We start from the raw sequence: 24754 nt of genomic DNA on the forward strand, positions 1-24754 counted from the left end.
AGGCTCTTTACTGTACACTGAAACCATTGGCATATATTGTCTATTGGCCACAATGGATAACACTACATAGGGAAACTGTACTTTCCTGTACAGTAAAAAAAAGTAAGGTGACCCATACTACCACGATGGAGGCCAAAATGACACTCTTCTGATCTGTGTGATTTGAATTAAGCCTCATTGATAGGTTTGAGGTAAATGTAGTAAGTCAGAATGGTGGGGATGTTTTGGGCTGATAGCTTTTAGCCCCATGGTGGTGAAGCACTTTTCAAATGTATATACTACATTGAGATGTGAGGTGATTGTGAAGGGCTGGTCTCTGCTCCCTGTAGTGTTGGTGTGGTGTGGCGTAGTGTTCCCCAGAAAAAGAGGAGTCCAAAGAGTCAAGATGAGGGTAATCGTATTACTCATGTTTACTTGATCCTGAAGCACAACAGTTCAGCTTACAAATGATGAAGATGCCAACACTTTGTAATCTAGTTTCCAAGTCCAGTCCTGAGGGTGGTGGCTTAAACAAATGCTACCCTCTCAGTTCTGTACTGCCTGTGTGAGTTTCTCATCATAGCCCCAGAGTATGTAGCCAGGCTGTAGCTCCATTCTGCCTATGTAGGTTTTTCACCACAGCCCTGAAGACTGTAGCTTTCCCCATTCACCACTCATGCAGGAACTAGGTCTACGAATAGCTAGGAGTATCTGTTCCCTAAACCAGTTTGCTAGTTTACACTACACTCTCCCTGGTGAAGTAAGTCATTTACGTTTAGTATTCTCATTTTTCCTTGGGAGGTTATCCTTAAGCGCTTTGTGCCTTTTTTTGTTTCTTTATCCTACCTGTTCATATTGGATTAGGGTCATCCACCACCCATTCAGGTCATATACAGAAAGCCATTCAGGCTGTCAGGTGTTGTAGTGCACCCCGCAGGCACAGGGTTGACATCAATTCACAAGGTGTCTGTTTTTTTATACATCTATTTGGTGTCAAGAGCATGGATTTATGTTTGCCCTGTTCAAATGTATGTTTAAAGTCTGAGTGGGGTGCGCCAAAGTAAGGGAGACCACGGGCAATCAAGATGGATGTCATGGGTGGCTCTGTGATCACTCCTGGCAATGGTGGCAAAGGTGTCTTACTCAGTGGCTGCACAGTGGCAAAAAGGGTTTTGACAGTCTCTAAATACTAAATGGTGGTTTGTGACGGGGTGCCAGTACTTCATCTGGGACTCCAAGAGTTAATGGCGAAATTACTGACACGAGTCCTGGTAGCTTTGATTTAGTAAACTGGAAGTGCACAGTTTTAATTAAGCTCAAATTTGTAGAATAACACATCACCAATGGCAGTCTTGCAGTAATTGGCAGAAATAATGACTTTGCAGTGAAATGACACGTTGTTTTACAGTAGACTACAGTTAAACACAATTTAACCTTAAACGCTCTCTCTGTCTATTTGACTTTAAAGATGACTTAGTAGAATTCCACAGTCCTAGTTATCTGTTGGGCTTACTGGACGTTTATAAGGCAGTTGGTGAAGTTGATATTAAGATGGGCCTCTTTACTTTCCCTGGCTTTGACTTCACTGGGTTTTGTGTAACTCACTGTTTTAGCGGAATAGGTCCAAGTTTTCTTCCCCACAGTGCTGTTGATTAGGGAGCTGGTGAATCCTGGCTTCCCCACTTGAGGACACATTATCGCTGCACACTCTGCAGAACTCCTCCTGTATGTCCTCCATCGATAACTGCCTCCTCCTGACTCTCTCCTCTAACTGCCTTCTCTCCCTGTCTAACTCTTGCACTTTCTGTCTACATCTCCCCCTAACATCCCCCTCCACCAATCAGTGTTTATTTGGAAAGCAGCCAATAAGCAGGCAGCTGTTGCCAAGCAGTTAGCTTTAGCTTTGAGAAGAAAGGGGAAAATAGAATTTTTCCGATGTACAGCACCTTCTATGTCTTCTAGGAGCCCATAGCTAGGTGTTACAGGACAAATGAGGGAATGGCTATCCTGGAGGACCTTCCGGGCCACTACATATGGAACAGTCCCAGAAATGTTAGCAACAAATCTACTATGTGTGAACATAACCTTATAATATATCTGTCCTCTTGGGTGGCAAAGTGTCCTACAGGTGCAGCAGTGCCACCGGCAATGGTTGATGTGCTATGCTATTTGCATATCGCAGCTGTTACCATTCACTTTGAATGGCAGCTTCACTATGCAACTAGCGTAGGCGAACCGCTCTATTTCCATAGTGTGCTAAAGGCCTCTATACACATTAGGTTTTAGTCGTCTGTACCTGCTAGTAACTGTAGGTCCAGATGACTGTGTGTGGGAGGGAAAGGCCGAACTTCCACCAACAGATGATATCGGGAAAAAGAAGGAACTGGAGCGTTGAATTTAATGCCTGATCCTATTGTTCCCTGAGAGGTAAGCAGCCAACAGAGCTGTCTGACTGCCGCTTGACTCCCTAATCACTTCTATAGGAGTGTGTGCGCAGAGCAGTCAGTTACATTTTCAGATCTCACACAGACCTCAACGGCGGAAAGTGAAGGAACCAGGGAGTGACTGAGTATTAGAATACATCCCCTGGCTCCCTGTTACCTCCCCGAGCAGCAACATTACTTAGATTATGGTGATGTTCTGAGATGACAGTTTCCCTTTAAAGGGTGTTTGTAGGCAAGACTATCCGTGTGCGATTGGTGGTGGTAATTTGAATGGGGATAATCTGTGTCTGGTACAACTGGGAAGTGTCTTGGTACTCCAGGAAGTGCCGCTGCCCCTTCATCATACCCATCATGGGTTTCTTGGGGATCAGACCCCACTGATCACACTTTGATGGCCTTCTCTAGATAAAAAAAAAACTATTAATAATTTCGAATCTATGAAGTCTGCTATGAAGAGGCTACCAGAAGTATTCAGAAATTCTGTATCATTTTCTTCTTAAATATGTGGGCCTTGTACAACCTGTATGTTATAAATTTTACTTTCTATGCAGGTAACTGATCGGGACGAAAACTTTCACTGGTCAATCAGGTAGATTGCCGGAGGCGAAGATGTAAGTGATGTTTGTATACATTTCGTCTCGGTGTCATGTTTGGGTAATTTCTGCTGATACATTTACACTACATAGCCGTTAAGGGCCTCCCGTCAATGATATTTGGAACTCATTGCCACCTGATGGTCATTTGTAGGTATTAATAGTGACTTCCAAGCTGGGATATTTTGTGTGATAATATGCAGTGTTCTATGGAGCTGATGATTCTTTTATTAACAGAAATCAACAGCGCTGTTTGTTCCGTTTGAAAAATGGAAATGAAACGGAATGGGATTAAATGGAAATGTTTCCGTTTGTAATGACAACCCATTTAAATCAATGGGGAAAAGAACCGTTTAATTCCGTTTTTATTTCCGTTTCTTTCCTCTAACGGAACAGAAAAACAGAAATGATTAATTGACTCTAACAGCAGTGTAAACGAGCCAAGACAGAAGACAGGAGGGGGACTCTGAGCCTTAAACCCTTAATGAGCATAATGTTCTGATCCTAGGGGACCAGACATGTTTTGGTGATGTCATGTATGTGGTGGTTTTATTGGCATTTTTTTGCATAGGTTACTAAAATGATTTTGGTGCATTTTTTTTAATGACATATACTTGCGGTGTCCTGCGAGAGATGCCCAGTCTTGGAACACCCATCTGTGGGATGTGGGAGGGGAATGACTCTCTACTCACACATACGGCTAGAGATGGGAGGGTGTAGTGCGTGGACCTGTAGCAGAGGATAGGGCCAGTAGTCCTCAGGATGAGGGGAGTAGTAGTTGTCAGTTGGGGACGCCACCGTTCCACACACCGGCATTCATACACGGCGGATTAATAAACACTGGACAAGTTTATCGTACCTCGGGTCCTCAAGAATGGTTGAGGCCCCATAAAACTTTACTTAGTTCAATTTTGTAAAACAGGTAATTACAGGTACATTCACAGTGGTAGTTACAGGCAGAAGCTCAGAGGTTGGGTGGCAAAAATACTAGGCTGTCTCTCCGTCTCCTCCGTATTAGATGCAAAGAAACCAGAAATGTGTCCCTGTGCCTCTCTGGTTTCTCCAGCTGATCGGGGGAGAGGGAAGCTCCTCAGCTCCTACTAGGGAGCCTCTCCTTCTTCTCCATTTTCGATACAGGGAAGCTAAAGGTGCTTCCGTGCATCACTGTGGGTCCTCCGACAGCATGGGTAGATGGAAGATGATCAATAACCACTCCCGCTCTCAGACACTGACTTTTATAACCTCACTTGTACCACATGACACAGTAAGAATAGATACATTCAACATGCAGCAGAGCTGACAGGCAATGATTTTAAGGGAGTTAACTCTTCAGACGCTGCAGCTGTGCAATACACATACAGAAAATAGACATGACAGCTTTGCACAGTGCATCGACAAAAGACAAACATGTATGACAATTATGGAGGGGACCAGGATATTATTCTGGGACACTACATACTATCAGTCAAAAGTTTTAAAACACCTACATTTTTCCAGTTTTTATTGGTATCTACACAGTTTAATGTCTCAAATGTACTCTGAAATGAAAGTGTAGCGTGGGGACATGAGAGTAACGTACCCAGGGGGAATATTGTGCAGGTTATTAAGCTATTTTATGTGTGTGTAACATTTAATGTAATATTCTCACAGAGAGCTTGTATGGCCTCATCTGGTTGCTTTTGATTATAATGATTGTTATGGCATAATATCACCTGTATGTGGTGGGAGCTGATTGGTCGCAGGGCTGCACGTGGAATGTGGAGACACCTGAGTCACGCAAGATATAAAGAGAAGCACCAAGGTGACCATGAGGTCTTCCTATCTTGGTGTGCTGAAGAATAAGAGTGATCCGATGGGTGCCACACCACGCCCGTAGATATGGCTTGGAGGAACAAACCTTCAGCTCATCTCTTACGGTGCCTCATCGTGACATCGGGGAACCCCACGACACATAAGAGCCAGATATATCCAGATTTAAGGTGCCATTTTGCATCCATGAGTACTTACCATATGATTCTGTTACAAGGAGGGTTATGGTGAGCGGACTGTTCGTTTGATAAGTATACCGTGAAGTAACGGTTGAATAAATAGTTCTGTACAGCACATGTTGGTCTGTGATAATGTTTCAGCGCAAGCCCTAGTCTCTGATTATGCAGGGTTGCACTTGGGCGCACCATAGCTGAGCACTGGGTTCAAGTCCCAGAACCATCTCCGCAGAAAGAAGGCAGGCCAAGATTAAGCCCCTACCTACCGAATCTGAGGGGATGCCTTCTACCATCCAAGCACCCCCTTACAAAAGCATAGTACAAATAAACTAATTAAGATCAATAAAAACAATGGATTTTGTTTTACAAAACTTAATCTAAATTACAACAATCAGGGCATTTTTTCTAAAGCCCTGTGGAGCGCAGTGTGTTAGGGCAGCAGTATGCAGTCCTAAGCTCTTGCTCACGACCTGAAGGTTGTGAGTTCAATCCCCACGTGGTTCAGGTAGCCAGCTCAAGGGTGACTCAGCCTTCCATCCTTCCAAGGTCAGTAAAATGAGAACCCAGCTTGCTGGGGGATAATAAATAAATCACCTGAAAGTGCTGCGGAATAAGTTGGCGTTATAGAAATAACAAGATTTATTTTATTTAGATTGTTCAGAAATTTCTTCCCAACATTGTTGCAGAAGTTCCCACAAATAAGCTGCACTTGTAGGTTGCTTTGCCTTCACCCTTCTTTATAGTTCATCCTAAACAAGTTCAATGGGGTTTAAGTCTGTAGACTGTGATGGTCTTTGCTTTCTTTAAAGCCTGCCAGCTTTTTCTATGTAGTTATAATATAACCTAAAAATATGTTTTGGATCATTGTCTTTTTATAATATGAACCCCTGACCAACTAGGTGTACACCAGAGGGTATTGCATGGTGTATTAAAATTCTATGGTAGCCCTGTTTGTCCAGTGTGCTAGTCACCCTGGGAAAGTTGTCGACTCTGGACGCAGCAAAAGAGCCCCGGACTATCACTCTTCCTCCTTCATGTTTTGACAGCTGGTAAATGAGATTATGGAACAATACTTCTGCAGCACCGCTTATTGGAAGGCAGCATTCCTGCAAGTCAATGTCAGATTTTTTTAGACAAACCTTATAACAATGACTGGGAATTGTAAACCAAGCCAGAACATTATACACAGCTGTTTTGGGGGGTTTGCCTGTCATCGGGTTTCTGACCTGGCTAGTGAGAGGCCTATAAGTGTGGGTCAGGAAGGGTATTATTTCTTTTTAAGGAGAGCACCTAGAAAGTGAGTGAAGAAACGTATAAGGCCATCCATGCTCACCTGGGAAATGTGCAAATGGAAAGATGGATTAATACCTCTGCAGCACCACCTATTGGAAGGCAGCATCCCTGCAAGTCAATGTCAGACTTTTTAGACAAGCTTTATAACAATGACTGGGAATTGTAAGTTGGGACTAGGCCTCTCACTAGTCAAACCAGAAACCTACTGCACACCGTTGAGGGGAAAAAACCCCAAAACATATGACTGTGTATGGTATTCTGGCTTGGCTTACAATTCTATCACATGCACATGCTGTAATAAGTCATATTGAACGGGGTTTCTTGTGTAAGACAATCCCTGAGTTTATTAGACATATAACTAAATACTGACATTGATGCCCATTCACAGCATTTTTGTTAAAGTCACAATGACTTTTCTATCTTTGATCATCGATTTGTGGAATTGCTTTGCTCATTAATACCAATCAGTCATGTTATAATGTAGTGGAGGCAGGTCTCATAGCTCGGCTTGGTAGGCAGTTTCTCTGGTTGTGATAAGGAAGGAACAGTTCAAGTTCACAATAACAAACAGTCCTTTAAAACTTTAGGAAGTGAAGTTCACTTATTCTGGAGAATGGCAACAACTTTTCTTTCAAGTCTTTTTTTTTTAAGTGCATTGGCCAAAACTGTAAAGTGCAATGTTGAAACAGGCTGCAAGAATAAGAGGTACTTGTGCTTCTCAGAACACCTTTATTGCAGTCACCCGACTTGGAAATGGTCAGAGAAGAGCTGAGTAAATACTTTACTGAGTTCAAGCAGCAAGCACATCTCGTCATCTGCATGGCTGGGGCCATCTTGGTGGAATTGCTGCAAAAACCTCAAAACTCATTAATAAAATTAGGAAGAGACTTATAGTGGACACCGGACCCGTGGAAATCTGTTATTTAGTCTGATAAGTTCCTTATTTTGTACCAGTGATGCCAAGATGGCGCCCCTCCTAGGCCAAATATGTATAGTGCAGCTGCCTTCCCCAGGATAATAGTCAGGCATGAGCACAACTCTGCCCAACCATAAGGAATAGAAGTGTTCCCCTGTTATGGGGGCATTGTGTATCCTCCCATCTTCACACAGTTGTATTGTATATCATGTACATGGATATTGTCTATGTATGCATTTTTTATATGTCTACAGTATTGTCTGTTTTCCCCGCATATGTATTATGCCAAAACAAGAACTAAACTTGGATGATCAGTTTCATATTTTTCAAACCCTATTTCTAACTAAATAAAGTATATGTGGAAACCAATCAGCCCCAAATACAGCTGTCCAAAAAAGTTATATGTCTGTGCAACTTCCCTTCAACCCATCATTGGATAAATATGATGTATGGCTCGGAAATGGCATTACTGACTGCCTTTTAGGCCTTCAGAATATGTCAGACTGACCAGTCCTGTTTCTTATAGTTTTGTGCAAACCTTTAATTAATGAACAGGAAATCCAGCAACGGACTTAGAGTAAAACTAGCTATATTGGTATAATGCAAATCCCATGCAGAAGAGAACCAGCCCAGCTCATGCGTTTCGTTGTGGGATGTTAAGTCGGACTGGTTATCTAGTAGACAATACAGATGAGGGATTCAACTCCTTTTTCGGACTTCTCAGTCACACTTAGGGAAAAGCAGTTTACAGCTTATTGGGTACACTATGCCTTACCCCACTTCACCCCCAATTTTTCTCACTCACTAATAAGAGGTTGGAGAAAGATGCTGCCTTTTTCTGGGCGATGGGGGTCAGAAACGCTCTTTTCTCCTTAGGGAGAGCAACTATATACTATAAATAAGTGAGGAAACTCAAATGGCCACGCACGCTCCTCTGGGTAATATGCAAATAAGGGAGATGGAATAAATCCTCCACAGTGCCACCTACTGAAAGGCAGCATTCCTTCGAGTCAAAGTGGGACTTTTTATACAAGTCTTGCTACAATGACTGGGAATCAAAAGCAAAGCCAGACCCCATGTACATGCAGCTGTTTCCGGGTTATTGCCCATCATCAGTGTACAGTAGGAGTCTGGCTTTTGCTAGTGAGAGGCCAGGGACAGGGGTAGAATATAGTTGCTCTCCCTAAGGAGAAAAGAGCGTTTCTGACCCCTGTCCCTGGCCTCTCACTAGCAAAAGCCAGACTCCTACTGTACACTGATGATGGGCAATAACCCGGAAACAGCTGTATGTACATGGGGTCTGGCTTTGCTTTTGATTCCCAGTCATTGTAGCAAGACTTGTATAAAAAGTCCCACTTTGACTCGAAGGAATGCTGCCTTTCAGTAGGTGGCACTGTGGAGGATTTATTCCATCTCCCTTATTTGCATATTACCCAGAGGAGCGTGCGTGGCCATTTGAGTCTCCTCACTTATTTATAGAATATAGTTGCTCTCCCTAAGGAGAAAAGAGCGTTTCTGACCCCTGTCCCTGGCCTCTCACTAGCAAAAGCCAGACTCCTACTGTACACTGATGATGGGCAATAACCCGGAAACAGCTGTATGTACATGGGGTCTGGCTTTGCTTTTGATTCCCAGTCATTGTAGCAAGACTTGTATAAAAAGTCCCACTTTGACTCGAAGGAATGCTGCCTTTCAGTAGGTGGCACTGTGGAGGATTTATTCCATCTCCCTTATTTGCATATTACCCAGAGGAGCGTGCGTGGCCATTTGAGTCTCCTCACTTATTTATAGTATATAGTTGCTCTCCCTAAGGAGAAAAGAGCGTTTCTGACCCCTGTCCCTGGCCTCTCACTAGCAAAAGCCAGACTCCTACTGTACACTGATGATGGGCAATAACCCGGAAACAGCTGTATGTACATGGGGTCTGGCTTTGCTTTTGATTCCCAGTCATTGTAGCAAGACTTGTATAAAAAGTCCCACTTTGACTCGAAGGAATGCTGCCTTTCAGTAGGTGGCACTGTGGAGGATTTATTCCATCTCCCTTATTTTCTGGGCGATGACGCTGTATAATAGGGATACATAGGCCAGGACTGTTCAGAGCAAATCTAGGGTTGGTCCTCCTTCCTGGTTCCTCTTGGCATTGGTTATATGGCTAATTTTAATGTTCTAATAAGGGCTACATTGTAGTATTTGTAGATGCAGTTCTGTATTTGGTGATATAGATTTGCTAACCAAGCAGCTAACTGATAGGGAAAAGCTGTTCAGAGCTTATTGGGTACACTTGTCCACCAACTTTTTTCACTCATCAGATAACGAATGTCACTGCCGTGGCCCTTTTTTTAAATAAATGGACTTCCATGTAATACACAGTCACAAGTTCACCAATGCTGGAGCTGCTCTTTCCAGTGGCGGTCGATTGCTCTAATGAGAACATATCTTATTTGTACCATTCCAGTCGGGGTTGACCGTGTTAGACTATGCAGGGTCACACCCTATTCCAGGAGGAGTAACAGAGGAACAATGTGGAGAAAAGATGTTCTTAAATGATGATACAATTAGTTGGAATACAAGTAGTTACTAAAACAGAAATGTTGGGTCTTCTTTAGTTCTTCTATTCCACCAACATTTGAACAATTCCATGATAAATCTTACATATCGTCATCGACATAAACTCCATCACACACCTTATCATAGATTGATTGCTTTAATATGACTCATCAATCACATAAAAAAGTAGTTGAGATATTCTGTGTAGAGTTCTTATAGTGGAATCGTTAAATACTTAGTGTCTATTTCCTCCATACAGCCAGACAGATTTGCTGATGCTTCCTTCGCCTGCTTCCCTGCTGCGCTACTTACTGTATTCTGCTGCGGAAATGAAAGGACACAATTATAGAAATGCCACAAGAAAGAATACATTATACAACTGCATCAGTATTAAAGGGGTTGTCCAGGGTAATACTATGGATGACCTACCCTCAGGATAGGCCATCAGTAGTTGATCAGTTTGGGTCTGTAGATCGGACACACGCTGTCACTGCCACTACACACAGTGGTACAGGGCAGGACCTGCTGCTGCGACAGGACCTGCTGCTGCGACAGGACCTGCTGCTGTGACAGGACCTGCTGCTGCGACCCACAAGTAGAGGCCAGCGCTTTTAATTGCCAGCACAGCTCTGATTAAAGTGAATGGGAGAACTAGAAGTTGCCAAGTACAAGCAAGTGCTTAACAATCTCTGGTGCTCCCATTGAAATGAACAGAGAGGCGGAGTGCATGCACTGCCATTCATGCACGGTCATTTGGGACTTCTGTTTTCCCATTCAGCGGGGGTTTCAGTGGTCAGACCCCCAATGATCATAAAGTTATTCCCCATCCTGTGGATGACTATCTTGATCCAACCCCTTCAGTCCCAATATGTACGGGCGGATTTAAATTGTGGAATCCATGCGGGGCATCTGCGCGGGTGATCCGCAGTTCAAGGGCCCATAGTGAAACATGGGTGTCCGTAATTGAATTAAAGCTTGCGGATCTTTGGGTGAGGAAATCAAATCGCAGCATGCGCCATTTCAGTGCGGTTCCTGCATAAACGGCTTCCATTGAAGTAAATGGAAGCCGTCTGATCCGCAATTGACATTGACCGCAACTATGAAACACGCAATCATATTACTGTTATGAGGTAAGTGATCATTTTGAGTCCCCCAAAGGCTTCAGGTCCCGGATGTGACTGCAACCTCTGCACCTCATATAGTTACTCTCCTATAGACACTTCAGTTGGGATCTGCTCTTCCTCACCTTTGTTACTGCAGGGGTGATAGTATTTCGTTACTGCGATGTCATCTGGAAGAAACGAAAAAAAATACAATAGTAACACCGGAGAGCACAATATATTATACGGAGGAGAAGGCCCTGAACAAGAACACTCATACAGCTACTGAGTGACCACTAGGGGGTGCTAACTGCATAGTGGCTACACTCTGCCACTAGGGGGTACTAACTGCACATGGATTTATATAGCTGTTATTGGACTCAATGTGGTAGATTTATTAAGACTGAGGTTTTATACATCAGTATTAAACTACAGTCCATTGGAGTAACAGGCAAATATATTAATAGGGGCATCTTTAGGCTGCTCTAAAGACAGAAAATTAAATCCCCACCTGCTACAATCAGATGATGTATGCTGCTTAAATATTCGTCATTTTCTGTCTTTAGAATTGATACATTTGTCAGACATTTCTGATCTTCCCTATTTAATCCTGCTCATTTTCCTCACTAATTTGAAAAGTGGTGAGAAGGAAAGGAAGTTGCAAATTTTAACACAAATATTGTGTGCGGCGAAAACTGGTGCAAAGTCGTTAATAAATTACCCCCGGATGGGTTTAAATCTGTATGCAGTGAGCTCCCCCTGGTGGTGTCTGTAGTTAACTAACTCAATGTATAAGGGTGCCCGACAAGTTGTCCTAGCAATAACTGTTCTTGTGTTTTTACACAGGAAGGAGTGAATGGTGGGGGAGCGGGCCGGGGATCATAAAAGCACCTTAAGACCTGCCTGCACAAATCAGACTAATTAGAGCTCTGCACTTGAGTGTGCATGATAGCGATCTATGTAAATTCGTGGTCTGCAACCTGCGGCTCTCCGGTTGTTGTGAAACTACAAGTCACAGCACACACAACATGGAAGGAACATGGAGATACAGTATGGACAGTGTATTAGGTTAGTATTCTATACATTTATATTATGTCCAACATCACAACCTCTGAACACCATAGCATTATACGGCCATTATAAATAGTCAGTGTATATCAGATCAGTGACTGGACACCGATGTATCCACACTAGAAAGCCGCAACGATTACCTGTCTCGTAGTAGTCGAGGATGGTTGCAGTGGCCGCCTGAAGGTTCCCGACAGGGATTTCTTGTTCCACTGAGAATGTGAAGGACTTTATGGCGTTATCAAGCTGAAGGAAGACAAAAGAATAGCAAGTTATTCACTGATGTTTAGGGTATGAATAGCTAAGATAGTGCTAGTGCATGAATGAATAGCTAAGCACTATCTGTAATTGGTTGAGAGCTCAGCCAATAGCTAAGCACTAGCTGCTATTGGCTGAGCGCTCAGCCAATCAGCACAGCCCTTTCAGGAGGCGGGGATTTTTAAATCCCCGCCTGCTGAAAGTGCTGGACAGCAGTGTCGGGGAGCAAGCCGGAGGACGCGGTGGAGAGGTGAGTAATTTTTCCTTTTTTTTAAACCACTTATTGATGCTTTTCAGGGAAGGGCTTCTATTTCAAGCCCTTCCCTGAAAATCATACTGCAGGGTTTGCTACAAACCTCTGCTTTCAATGGGATTGGCGCTGCTGCTGAAAGCAATGGGATAGCATGCTGCACTTCTGCCACAGCTGTCACAGCTGTGACAGCTGTGGCAGAAGTCCCCGGCATTCTCCATATCTTTTCAATGGGGCTAGCGCTGCTGCCTCTAGCCCCATTGAAAAGACATGCGGTATCCCGGCGTGATTCCGACTTTTTTCTCGCACTGCGCTGTGAGAGTTTTCACTTACTCTCGCAGTGCAGTGGAGAAAAAAACGCCAGTAGGTGTCCGCCCTTAAGGTCCATTTACACTTAGTGATTATCGCTCAAAATTCATTTAAACAACCAAAAATGAGTGATAATTGTTACATGTAAACGTTTTTGCTTGAACGATGATTTTAAGGTGAACTTAAAATCCATGGTTCAGCTAGTGAGAGATAAAGTATCTCTCAACAGACCTGCTGTTATCTTTACAGGAGTGGGCAGATAACATTGTAATCTGCCAGCAGCCACAAAGACAACAACGTAACTGTGTGCACAGATGGGTATGTGATTAATCACACCATGGGCTCTGGAAACAGCTCCTGGAGGCCCTTTGACATGCAAATGAAGATCATAAAGTGTTAATGGCCTTTATCACTAAATCTTTCAGTCATTTGAAAGCTTATCTTTACGTGTAAATGGGCCTTTAGTGGTCAGTGTGAAAACTGCATGATTTCAGGATATTTTTTTAAAAAGTACATAGGGACATGGAAAAATAGAATGAAATTACCAAGAATTTGTAAAAAATAAATAAATAAAAGGGGCCTATTTATAAAGCCCTGGAACCGCACACAACTATCACATTTATTGTAATCAACACCAGAGAGAGCTGTGATGCCTGAATTATGCCTCCTGTCAGGTCCCCCCCCCCCTCCTCCATTACACCTTCCGCTACACTGCAGGTTCTTTCTTCACATTAAAGCTTAGAGAAATAAGCTCACCTTCTCAAAGTATACAATGACTTTATTGTGATGCGCCTCTGCCCTGCTAATCGAATTACGTCCCTGAAGCTGGAGAAGAAAGTACGTGTAAATGATCAGGTTTTATGGTTAGACATTAAACAGTATATTGTGAGTATATGATGGGCGGTCACTGTACCCCTTTGACGGAAGACTTGACCGGGGTGTATCCGGATGGGAGCTTGATGTCCACCAATGCCATATTTGAGTTCTCTCTCTTTCCAATGTAGCTGTGAGAATAGATTAAATTACATATAATTTAATATATATTCCAAACCCCCCTTCTGTATTATATGTCTCCATTACTAAAAATGTTCCTATATTCTTACCAGTGCAGACTAACGTCCACAGTAAGACTGGACGACCCTCTTTAGGCCTTAGTCACACGGGCGTTTTCTCACGCGATTTGCGCATCGCATGACGGATGCGCATGCGCAAATCTCGTGACCGGTGCCGAAAAATCGGCCCAAAAATCGCCCGAAAATCTGCTCCTAGCCGCGTTTCATTAGAAACGGGCCGGAGCTGTCCAGCGCATTGCATTCAATGGAGACGGCAATACAGCGGCTCCATTGAATGCAAGCGCTGCGGGCGAGTGTGGGATGAATTGTCGGGAAGGGGTTAAATATATAACCCCTTCCCTGCAATGCATCCTTAAATGTGAAAAAAAAAAAAAAAGGATGTACTCACCTGCTCCCGTCAGCTGGAGATCCCGGCGGCCGGCCTGCAGTGGGTGTGAAGGGGGTGTGACTCAGGCTTGCCCCTGATTGGCTCAGCGCTGAGCCAATCAGAAGCAAGTCTCAGTCACACCCATTCATGAATTCATGAATGGGTGTGACTGAGATCTGCCTCTGATTGGCTCAGGCTGAGCCAATCAGGGGCCAGTCTGAGTCACACCCCTTCACACCCACTGCAGGCCGGCCGCGGGGATCTCCAGCTGCCGGGAGCAGGTGAGTACATCCTTTTTTTTTATTTTTTCACATTTAAGGATGCATTGCAGGGAAGGGGTTATATATTTAACCCCTTCCCGACAATTCATCCCGCGCACGCCGGCAGCCCATTGCTTTCAATGGAGTCGGCTGTATTGCCGCTCCATTGAATTCAATGGGCAAACATTGTTCTTCTCTGCCACAGCTGTTACAGCTGTGGCAGAGAAGAATGATTTGTCTTCTGTATGTTCTCAATGGGGTCGGCGCTGCTGCCGCCGGCCCCGTTGAGCGCATATAGAGAAGAGAACAGGAATCGCAGATCGCAGATAGGTGCGATCTGCGATTTCTGTTCTCTAATTTATCGGACGAGCGCATAAAAAGCGCTCATGTGTCTGATACCATTGCAAAGCAATGGTTTTAAAAAATCGCCGGACGCATGCGCATGCGCAAATCGCGGCAATAAACGCCCGTGTGACTAAGCCCTTAATTGGCTTACAAATCACCAAAATCAGCATATAAATTCATAGAACTTCTTCTGTCTATTACCAGAACTTGAAATTCCAGGTGTCGTAGGATGGAGCAGATCGGGCCAGGACCCAGATGCAACCATCCCCTCCTAGCTATACTTCTCCCTACAGTAACACATGCTGTACCTTGTAGCGCCAATCTCATCTCAATCAAAACCGGCAACAGGCAAGAAAATGTCTGCTATAAGGCTCAAGGCCCCTTTACACAAAAGGGATTGTTAAACTATCGAGTCAAATGTCTGGTGGTTTAAAAAGTTGTTCCCAAGGAAAAGGAACCATAATTGTTCGGTGTAAACGTGATCCAACGACTCAAAGAACGGGAATTGTTCACTCTTCGTTCAGCGCTCAATTTCTGCAGGCATAAAAGTCCTCATTGGCTCGTTCACTTATCGTTGGGGTTAAACAGCGATCGTTCAGTCCCTTTCGGTCACTTATGCCACGAATGTGAGGACTGACCGATTTCTGATATGAATGAACCAACGATGTATCTGCTGTATAAACAGGCTGCCGAGAGGATGAGCCAGCGGTGACGTTGTTTGCTCGTTTAAACGATAATCCTTTGGTGTAAAAGGACCCTAACTCAAAACGGTAACTGACCTGGCCTCTGGCATATGTATCATATGTATCCACAGGCTCCCACTCATCGGACAAAGACCAAAAGAGTGTCCTTTGGGTTTGCATTGGGCTGGTATACACTTTCTTCTGGCTGTATAGAATAGCGTAGTTGGTTATACTATTCTATACAGAGGTGTCAAGTAAAAAATGTTTTTTAATAGCTAGGGCTGAGCAATTAATCAAATTAATTTGATTAACTCTTTCCTGATGTATGCTGTACATGTACGACCGATGGTGGGTATTTCTGCATGGAGCGGGTGACAGTTGGCACCCGCCGGCAACAGCCACGATCAGCGTTAGCCCTGTTAAGCTGTTGTTCAGATACAACTAGAGATGAGCGAGTATACTCGCTAAGGCACATTACTCGAGCGAGTAGTGCCTTAGCCGAGTATCTCCCCGCTCGTCTCCAAAGATTCGGGGGCCGGCGCAGGTGACAGGTGAGTTGCGGTGGGGAGTGGGAGAGAGATCTCCCCTCTGTTCCTCTCCGTTCTCCCCCGCCGCTCCCCGGCTGCCGCCGGGCTCAAATCTTTAGAGACGAGTGGGGAGATACTCGGCTAAGGCACTACTCGCTCAAGTAATGTGCCTTAGTGAGTATACTCGCTCATCTCTAGAGACAACCCTTTTTTTTACTATCCACAGGATTAGGGGATAACTTGCTGATCGGTGGAGTCTCACCGCTAAGACCAATGCCAAACTTGAGAACGAAACTCCTGTGTCCCACTCTCCTCTTTTCCCCCCGCAGTGATGTCACTTTGAATGGAGCACTGGCCGCACATGTGTGTTCAGCGCTTCATTCATTTCAATGGGGCTGACAGAAATACCCAAGCAGGTGCCTAAGGAATTGCTGTGCATGAAATTCCTTTATGTGTCCGTTGAAGGTATAGGTCAGGAAAACCTCCCAACATATATCTCCAATATGCACTGGAAAGCAGTGTAAATACCATTCTAGTTGATGTTTAGGCAGCCAGAACATGCATGCTTTTAGTGTTCATGCTTAGTCTGCAATATCTGTGCCCCCATGATTCTACTGAACTACAGTTAGGTCACCATAAGGTCCAGGATGTCAAAGTGTTGCTACTGGACACCTAAATTCACCAGTTGTACGGTTGCTGGAAAATAGGACTAGAAAAACAGAATTGCTTTTTTCCAGAAACAGTGCCACTTCTGCCCATAGGCTATGCCTGGTATTGCAGCTCATTTCAAATTTTTCTAATCCTGGACAACTCTGAAAACACACAAACAACTCGTGGAAATCAAATCAGTCAAAACAATCGCTTCTTGACAGATGACTGGCCCTTTACATGATAGTAGTCCTGCATGAGCGATGCAAGTCTTCACTTGACAAGAAATGCATACATAAATGCATGGAATATGGGAATTCAAGTTAACATCATTAGTTTGAATTAAAGGGACGATTTCAATGGCAGTAGAAGGTAACCTTTTGGAATGTTACCTAATATGTAGCCTGGATCCCAGAGGTAAACTATTAATACTCCAAGCGGTATATACACCTACATGATGTATTTCACATCTCACCTGACATTGACATTGATGTTAAATGATTTTAGAGACTTGACATCGCAGATCTCCGGCAGAGTGGATACTAAAATGGTAAATGGTGCTTCGCCCTCAGGATGTGGCACGTTGTACTTCAGGTTAGTCTGCAACACCAAGAATTAATCTCTGTCATATCATGCAATTAAAGTAATAAGCTCCTGGAAATGAAGCAATTAGGCATCAGTCCGGCCCATTTTCATTAGGTTACAACTTTAATTTTTAACGCAGGTTGGAAAATAAAGTAAAAGACTGTCCAAGTGAGAAACACTTGGTAAGAAGAGTACCAGGGGTCCCCAAATACTGATGAAAGTTTCTTAGGGGTTCCCCAACATGGAAATGGTTAAAGGGGTATTCTGATCTTTTTTACCCGATGACCTATTCCCTGAATAAGTCGTCAGTAGTCTATGGATGGAGGTTCCTGCTCAGGACCCCTGCCCGTCAGAGAAAGCAGGAGGAGCGCTGGCTTCACTTCCATTGAAATCAATGGGAGCGCTGCCCTGCTTCCTCCTCCTTTTATGATCAGGATGTCACAGTCTGTCCTGAGCAGGAAGTGTAGGAAAAGTGCATCGATCCATTGATTTCAATGGGAGTGAAGCCAGTGTTCCCCCTGCTTCCTCTAACCATTGATGATGATGATGTCTGGCCTACTGCAAAGGGACAGACAACCAGCTGATAGACGGAGGTCCCAAGCAGCGGACCCCCCCCCCCCCCCCCCCATACATCAACTACTGATGACCTATCCATGCTTGGACGAGAATGCAGTTACTCAAGAAGAGCGATGCTCACTCGAATAACTGCCTTATCCGAGCGTGCTCGCTCATCTCTAGTCATTAGTTATAAAGGACAGGAATACCCCCTTTAAAGATGCCGGCTTCATGATGCCAATTGTGCAAATAGATACACCGCTAAATTTAAGCCAGTCTTTGCGTCAAAATTTTAGCACAAATTTTGCTGCGTAAGGTTGCTTTCTTGCGAAGCCATGACACCTTTCCAAAAAAGCTACCCCTCATTTTGAATGTACCAAGAAAAGGGGCTAAAATACTAAATCTGCCCAAATGGTAACAGAATTCTTGACCAATATTTCTTTTCGTTACCAGTGCAGGCAGTCGATTAGAGTTCCTACCACTAGTAATAAATATCACTAAAAACTCTTCAGCCGCATAGTAAAATGTTAATATTGGAGCTACACTATTTTCAGAGTCCATGTCTTATATTTAGGAAGACTTGGAAGGATTTGGGTTGCCGAGCCCCCGGGAGGTGCAGTCTCTAGGATGAATGTCCCTGCTACCCTCTCTATAGTTTGTTGCTCCTCACCTGTAGATACACACAGCCGGCTCCGCTGATAGTGGCAGTATATTCTCCAGGCACACTGGGTAAAGGAACCTGCTGCAGGACTAGACGGTTAGAGTCTTCGACATTGAGTTTTGCAACTAGGACATTGTCCTGGGTCAGAGTGACGACTCTTGGACCGTCATGCTTGACAGTAAGATAACCATAGAGGGAGAACGCCTGAAGACCAACGACTGTGTCCTGGTTAAAGCACAAAACAGATTGAAAGCTGACGCTAAGAGTGCAGAGAGAATGTGGATAAAAAGTGAGCATTAGATGAACAATAACCTCTACTTGTTTTACAAACCTCCTGGTTCAAGGTAGACCTGTGTGGTCACATTGAGGGCATTAAAAAATACCCTGCTGAAAAGGGCACCACCAGGAATCTTAAAGGGTATCTGTCAGCTGGAACACGCTGTCCAAACTGCAGGCTGCATGTTATAGAGCAGATTAAAATCTAGTTTTATGTAAAATTGTATTTTATTCATTTATTTATCTTCTCATTCTGAGCTGAACAGTCCAATGGGTGGTCCTATTAGTGATTGACAGCTGTGTATGACTGTACCTACACGAAAGGCTGTCAATCACTGATTGCTCCACCCATTGGACTATTCAGCTCAGAATGAGCAGAGATGTAAATGAATAAAATACAAGGTGTTCTGAATCTTAGCTTGGGTATCAATAGACTCCATAATATAGCAAATTATATGTTCATGATGGGATTTTTGTTTTACTTGGAACATAACATGGAATTTTTTGGTCTGGAAGTGTTTTTTTTATTTATGATGTGCTTATTAATAAAGACATTTTACCCCTGAGTTGTAAACCATAGTATTAATGTATCCAGGCCAATTACATAGACTTTATTATTGATAAGAAAATGTTTACTTGTTTCATGAAACTCTTTCTTTAAATCTTGTATCCCTAGGTGCTGGGCGAAATGATGCAATGGTGCACAGTGTGAGAAAGGGGTTGGTACCTCCTCTTACTAGGCAAACCCTGAGAAGATAAAGCTCCATCGGAAACAGAGGTAGATATGGAAGCCCAAAAAATGATTTGGCCTGGACAGAAGGGAAAAACTTATCTTCCCAAGGAGTGCTATGAATCTTTACACAATAAGTCTATCTGTGGCAATGTGTTAACTCAGGCACATAGACTGAAGTGGGTGGCGGTGGGGGGGGGGGGGGCAGGCGGGGCACATGCCCTGGGCACAATTACAGAAGACAGGGGAGTACTGGAATATACACAGAGGAGAGGTAGGAACATTATTGTCTAAAGCTGCAGCAGCTCATGGAAGTTGACGCAAAAGAGCACCTTTTTCCACTTCAGCTGATTTATTTTACTATCAGAGGCGCTCTGTGTGTTGATTGTTTGGCAGTGCTCTTGGCAGGGGTAGATTGCCGACACACTCTACCAGGAAGATTGCCGGTGTGCTGACCACTCCATTATACAATGGTCTTCACTCTGTATATTGTTCCTCTCTTCCTGATTCCGTAGCTCCGCCTCCTGGCTATGCTGATCGGCATTACACTACCCTCACCAGCAGGAGGGCGTTCTCCGTGGAGCTTGCATTGCAGAGTTAGCTCCGCCTTCCCTCTCCCAGCGCTGCCCAGTTTCCCACGTTATCCTGTGTGAATCAGAGTACTGAGGCAATGAAGGATGGAAATAGGTCTTGCAGAACATCCCAAACCCTCCACTAACTGCACTTGAATTGAGTTGCTGGCTCCCACCTCCTTGTGTTGTTCCTCTTCCTCTCCATCATTTGGAACACTTTTATTATGTGGATCTTTTGCCTTGGGTGCAGGAAAACTTCGCTACACCTCTGCGCTGACCTGCTGCAGGAGGCCAGGAAAGGCCTGCGATCAGACCTTCATCATCTGCTTCCCATTGGTGGTCCAGAGGAAAAGAGAGGAGCTGACCAACCCCACAGTCTTCCCTGCAGTAAATCTACAAAGGCCCTTGTATGAGGACCCCCCTACCATGGACAGGTGCAGCACTGTTTTTGAATGAAAGAAGCCTTGTTTTCTAATCCTGAAAACCCCTTTAATAAAGTTTGTATAGCATGTAGATACTGTATAACACGATCATTACCTATCTTTATGAATGAAGCAGTTATTTGGTCGTGACTCGTTACATATTGGTATTGCTTGAGCATTGTATGGTGATATTTACTTAGGAAATGGGTCCCATTATTACAGTATTTAAACACTGTATGTTGTACAATTTTTTAATGTATAATGGTGCTATATAGATTACTATATGGTACTATTCTTTGACCAAAGCATTGCACTAATATTTGGGCACCATTCCCTTTACTATTGATAATTAGGTGCTATATTATATAGTTACTTGTACACTGTATGACAATACACCATATGGAGGAGGGTACCAACCAATGTATGGACCACATAGTCCTTGTTGTTGACACAGATACTATAATACTATTAAGATGCTTCCTAACATTACAGGTGAACATGCCAGTGTCTGTTAAGCCCCCTACAATGTTATTATAACTCTAGTATAAGGGGAAGGAGTTTGTAGATATCACATATGCCGGTGAAGTCTACCTGAGTAGATGAAAACCCTCCTGTGGGGTTCTGTTGTTGTATAAGCCAGGTGACAATTCTCGCAGAGACAGTCCGGTATTCAGCAAGGGCGTTAGGTTTGGCCAACAAGGCCATCAGCGCATAAGAGGTCATCTCAACTTCTATAGAGGCGGCTCTTCTGTGAGGGTCTCGCGCTACCCCGGATGCATCTGATAATTCTGGGCGATGCCAATGCATTGTATCATCTGGAATATAAATGATACAAGATATTGTGTATTACCAATACATATCCTGCGACCAACAAGAGTTTTGGGCTCACATTATGTCATTGGGTGTTCTTGAATATCATCTTACTGTCTTAATCTTTCTTCAATAGAGGGAGATGTCATTATTCCAGTGGAATCCTATCTAAAGTCAGAAGATGACATTGGAACTTGGGCCTGACCAGTTCAGAAGCAGAAGGCCACAGCACTCTGCTCGGACCCCTTCAAGGGCTCTTTGTTGGCCCATGCACAGAGCAGAGGCATGTGCAAAAATCCCGCCAACACTTCCGTATGAAAAAGGCGTAAGCTCTTCTACTGTCACTATATGATGCTTCCATGCACCACTATTATAGACGAGAATAGTACATGTTGGATAGCCTAATTGCTGTTCCAATCTACACCGTTGTAGACTTGGTCAGCACAAGGGACGAATATATGGCCATGTGAATAAATGCTGACTCTGTAATGTGGCTTCGGATAACACATGCGATTATTTATTTTTTTGCTGTCAGATTTAAAACTGCCATATGTCTCTGTATGATAGTACAAACATATGGAGGCAAGTGTGACCTCAAAGACTGCCATATTACACCTATGTACAACTCCATGCAACTCCATGATTTGGAACAAAAAGAAAAGGACGACTGTCTGACAATTATTGATAAATCCTTTAGATATTACAATCTTGCACCTGTCTGAATGGCCTTTGCTTCCAGGGACTGAAGGACACGATTACGAAGTTCCCATTTTCCAGCAAGAGTAAAGGCGTAAGCCATTAATGCTTGTGTATAGACGTTGTTTTTACTGTTCAGTGCACTCTCCAGGCAGAATAACGCATTTCGGACTGCGACATGCTGTGGAGAGAAGAATAAGACTTACATGGCTGTACTCAGTATAAGAATAATTCCCGATCCCCATGATCTACTATAACTTTCCTAGTTTATGGATAGGAGACGTTACTGGAAAATATACATCTCACAATAAGGAGCCAGCAAGAAATTAATCTCAAGTCTGTGGCTGAAATTGTTTAACTTCAACCAGAGCACAGAAAACTCAGCTGTGCCTTTACTGACCCCACCATCTCCCATGTCACTATACAAAATTGCATTCCTCCAGAAATAAAGACTGCCTTATTAATGGCATCTCTCAAAGCCCATTTACACGCAACGATTATTGCTCAAAATTCGTTCAAATGACCGAAAATGAGCGATAATCGTTACATGTAAGCGCGGGCATCGCGCACTTTTCGTGCGAACGATGATTATAAGTTGAACTTAAAATCCATCATTCAGCCGCAGAGAGATAAAGTATCTCTCAATAGACTGCATGCTGTTATCTCCACGGGAAGCGGCAGAAAACATTGCAATTTGCTGCCAGCCAGGAGCAGAACAATGCTGGGCGTGTGATTAATAATACACTGGGCTCTAGCAACAAGATCGGGGAGGCTCCTTTACATGCAAATGAATATGATAAAGTGTTAATGGCCATTAACGCTTAATGCAAATAGATCACAAAATATTTCAATCTTTTAGTCACTTTAAAAAATTATCTTTGCGTGTAAATGGGCCTTAAGTACTTATCCTGTAAGTTATTGTGCAATTAGTTAACACTAGAACCGCCATGGGGACAGATCTGTCCCCTTTCAAATTTGTTCTCCTCTTCGTTTGTTTAATTTTTGATGCAAATGGCTATTTTTTGTGACTTTTAATCATTTAGAGTCTACATCAATTTCCCAAAAATTTTTGGTCAGGAGTCAACCCCCTTGAAAAAAATCTGCTTTTATCTAGAACTGCCATGGGGACACTCTTGTCCTCTTGACAGTTATATCATATTGTTTGGGATTTAATCTTGATTTTTACTACATTTTTGGTTAGATTTCATTGTTTTTTGATGTTATGATATTATTTGATCTCACGTACCACTAAGGCCGCCTGCAGACATCCGGGTCGGATCCTGCTGCGAGAATTCTCGGAACGGGACCCGACCCGAGCGTCTGCAGAATGCAGCGCGTCACTCACCTGCTCCCGCGGCCCTGGCTCTTTCATGTGCCGGCTGCCGGCGCATGCGCAGAGCGAGGCCGGCGGCCGGGGAGTGACGTTTCTGCGAGCCCCACACTGAAATAGAGCATGGCGCGATTTGTTTGCCACGCAAGATTTCGCGTGCCCAAATCGTGGCCTTCTGCCTAGGATTGCGTTTCCCAACACAATCCTATGGCAGCTTCCACTGGCAGAAATTCCGTGGGAAATCCCGCCACGGAATTTTCACCCGTCTGCAGGCGGCCTAACTGGAAGAACGAGCAGGGGGCAAGGTAAGCAAAACTCATAGCATAAATATTTGTCTTTTGTTAACCATAATAACTTTTGTCCTTTGTATGGCTTCTCTAGCTGAGTGACCGGTGTGTTGTGTGTTACACTATGGCTCATCGACAAAGAGGATTGACATCAGTGGAGATTGTTGCTGCAACGATGACCTCTCTGAGAATGAACCTGAGGGTCATCCAGTTGACTCTTCCAGTGACGATGAAGAACTACAGTTGCTCACCTCAAGTTCTGACATGTCAGATGATGAAACCACTGTTGCTGCGATTAATGTACAAGGGCAGGGGAGTGTAAGTATGTTCCACCTTCAAAATGATATTGGCGCAATTATTTTTTTTTTTAATTACATATTTTCAAGAATATTTTTACTTTATTTTTCAAGTCAGCTTGTAGAGCAGCAGGTTTCAGCTCGAGGGGCAGCAAGGCCTTGTCATGGGACATCAGAAGACATGCCGAAGATGACCCAACCTTCAATGAGCTGCAGCCTACTGCGGCTACATGCAATCGCGGACAAGTCCAGACCCGTTGCGGGTGACGTCGTGGCCGGGGGCGGCTCGCCAAACCATGACCGTGGAGGAGGAAGTGAGCTACAAATGAAAATACTTTGACCAATCCGATTTTTAGCTATACAGAGACATCTTTTTTAGTCCGGTAAATAAATGTACTGGTGACTATATTTTCCCACAATGTCATAGGGATGCTTAGGGTCAGCTGAATCAGTTCTACGTTTACGTCTCATATTTGGGTTTTCTGGATTTCTCTATTATGAGTTGATTGGCGTTCAGTAGGATATTTGATGTTAACTAAAGTTGAACCCTCCTTGCTATCCTGTCCAGATACCAATGACCATGGTCCATTGGTGATAGAATAGTTTCAGATCTATTGCCCCTAACATACCTGAGAAAGCCAACAGTGGATGGCAAGACTACCATGTATACATACCTCTGCAGGTAAGGGATATTCCAGGAAAGCTATGGTAATGTAGGCAGTCAATGTAATTTCATCATTTACTCCACCCTACAGAAAAAGTAAGTTGTACTTAGACGAAAACATAATATACTGTATTTCAAATACCCCTATATACAGTATGTAGATGCTTTTTTAAGGGATAATACATATTGCATTGGATCTATTATGTAGTAACAAAGACAGCTAGC

At 43.7% G+C, this 24754-nt stretch overlaps 1 protein-coding gene across 2 annotated transcripts in view; it reads right to left on the minus strand.

Annotated features, from left to right (window-relative positions):
- Positions 1-9895: 9895 nt before the first annotated feature.
- The window catches only part of LOC136626206 (alpha-2-macroglobulin-like), a 61161-nt gene continuing 46302 nt past the window's right edge, over positions 9896-24754 (minus strand). Inside the window, exons 27-36 of one of the 2 annotated variants that reach the window (XM_066601052.1) lie at positions 24540-24614; positions 21971-22133; positions 21038-21261; positions 18456-18671; positions 17121-17245; positions 13656-13746; positions 13499-13567; positions 12069-12171; positions 11004-11048; positions 9896-10075 (exon numbers count right to left, since the gene is read on the minus strand). In XM_066601052.1, coding sequence (XP_066457149.1) covers positions 10062-10075; positions 11004-11048; positions 12069-12171; positions 13499-13567; positions 13656-13746; positions 17121-17245; positions 18456-18671; positions 21038-21261; positions 21971-22133; positions 24540-24614 — 1125 coding nt within the window. In that variant the 3' untranslated portion in view covers positions 9896-10061. Of the gene's footprint in view, positions 10079-11003; positions 11049-12068; positions 12172-13498; positions 13568-13655; positions 13747-17120; positions 17246-18455; positions 18672-21037; positions 21262-21970; positions 22134-24539; positions 24615-24754 lie in introns of both variants that reach the window. The other variant, XM_066601051.1, reaches the window with a different exon arrangement.

The sequence above is a fragment of the Eleutherodactylus coqui genome, chromosome 4 (genome assembly GCF_035609145.1).
Source record: "Eleutherodactylus coqui strain aEleCoq1 chromosome 4, aEleCoq1.hap1, whole genome shotgun sequence".
Taxonomy (NCBI): Eukaryota; Metazoa; Chordata; class Amphibia; order Anura; family Eleutherodactylidae; genus Eleutherodactylus; species Eleutherodactylus coqui.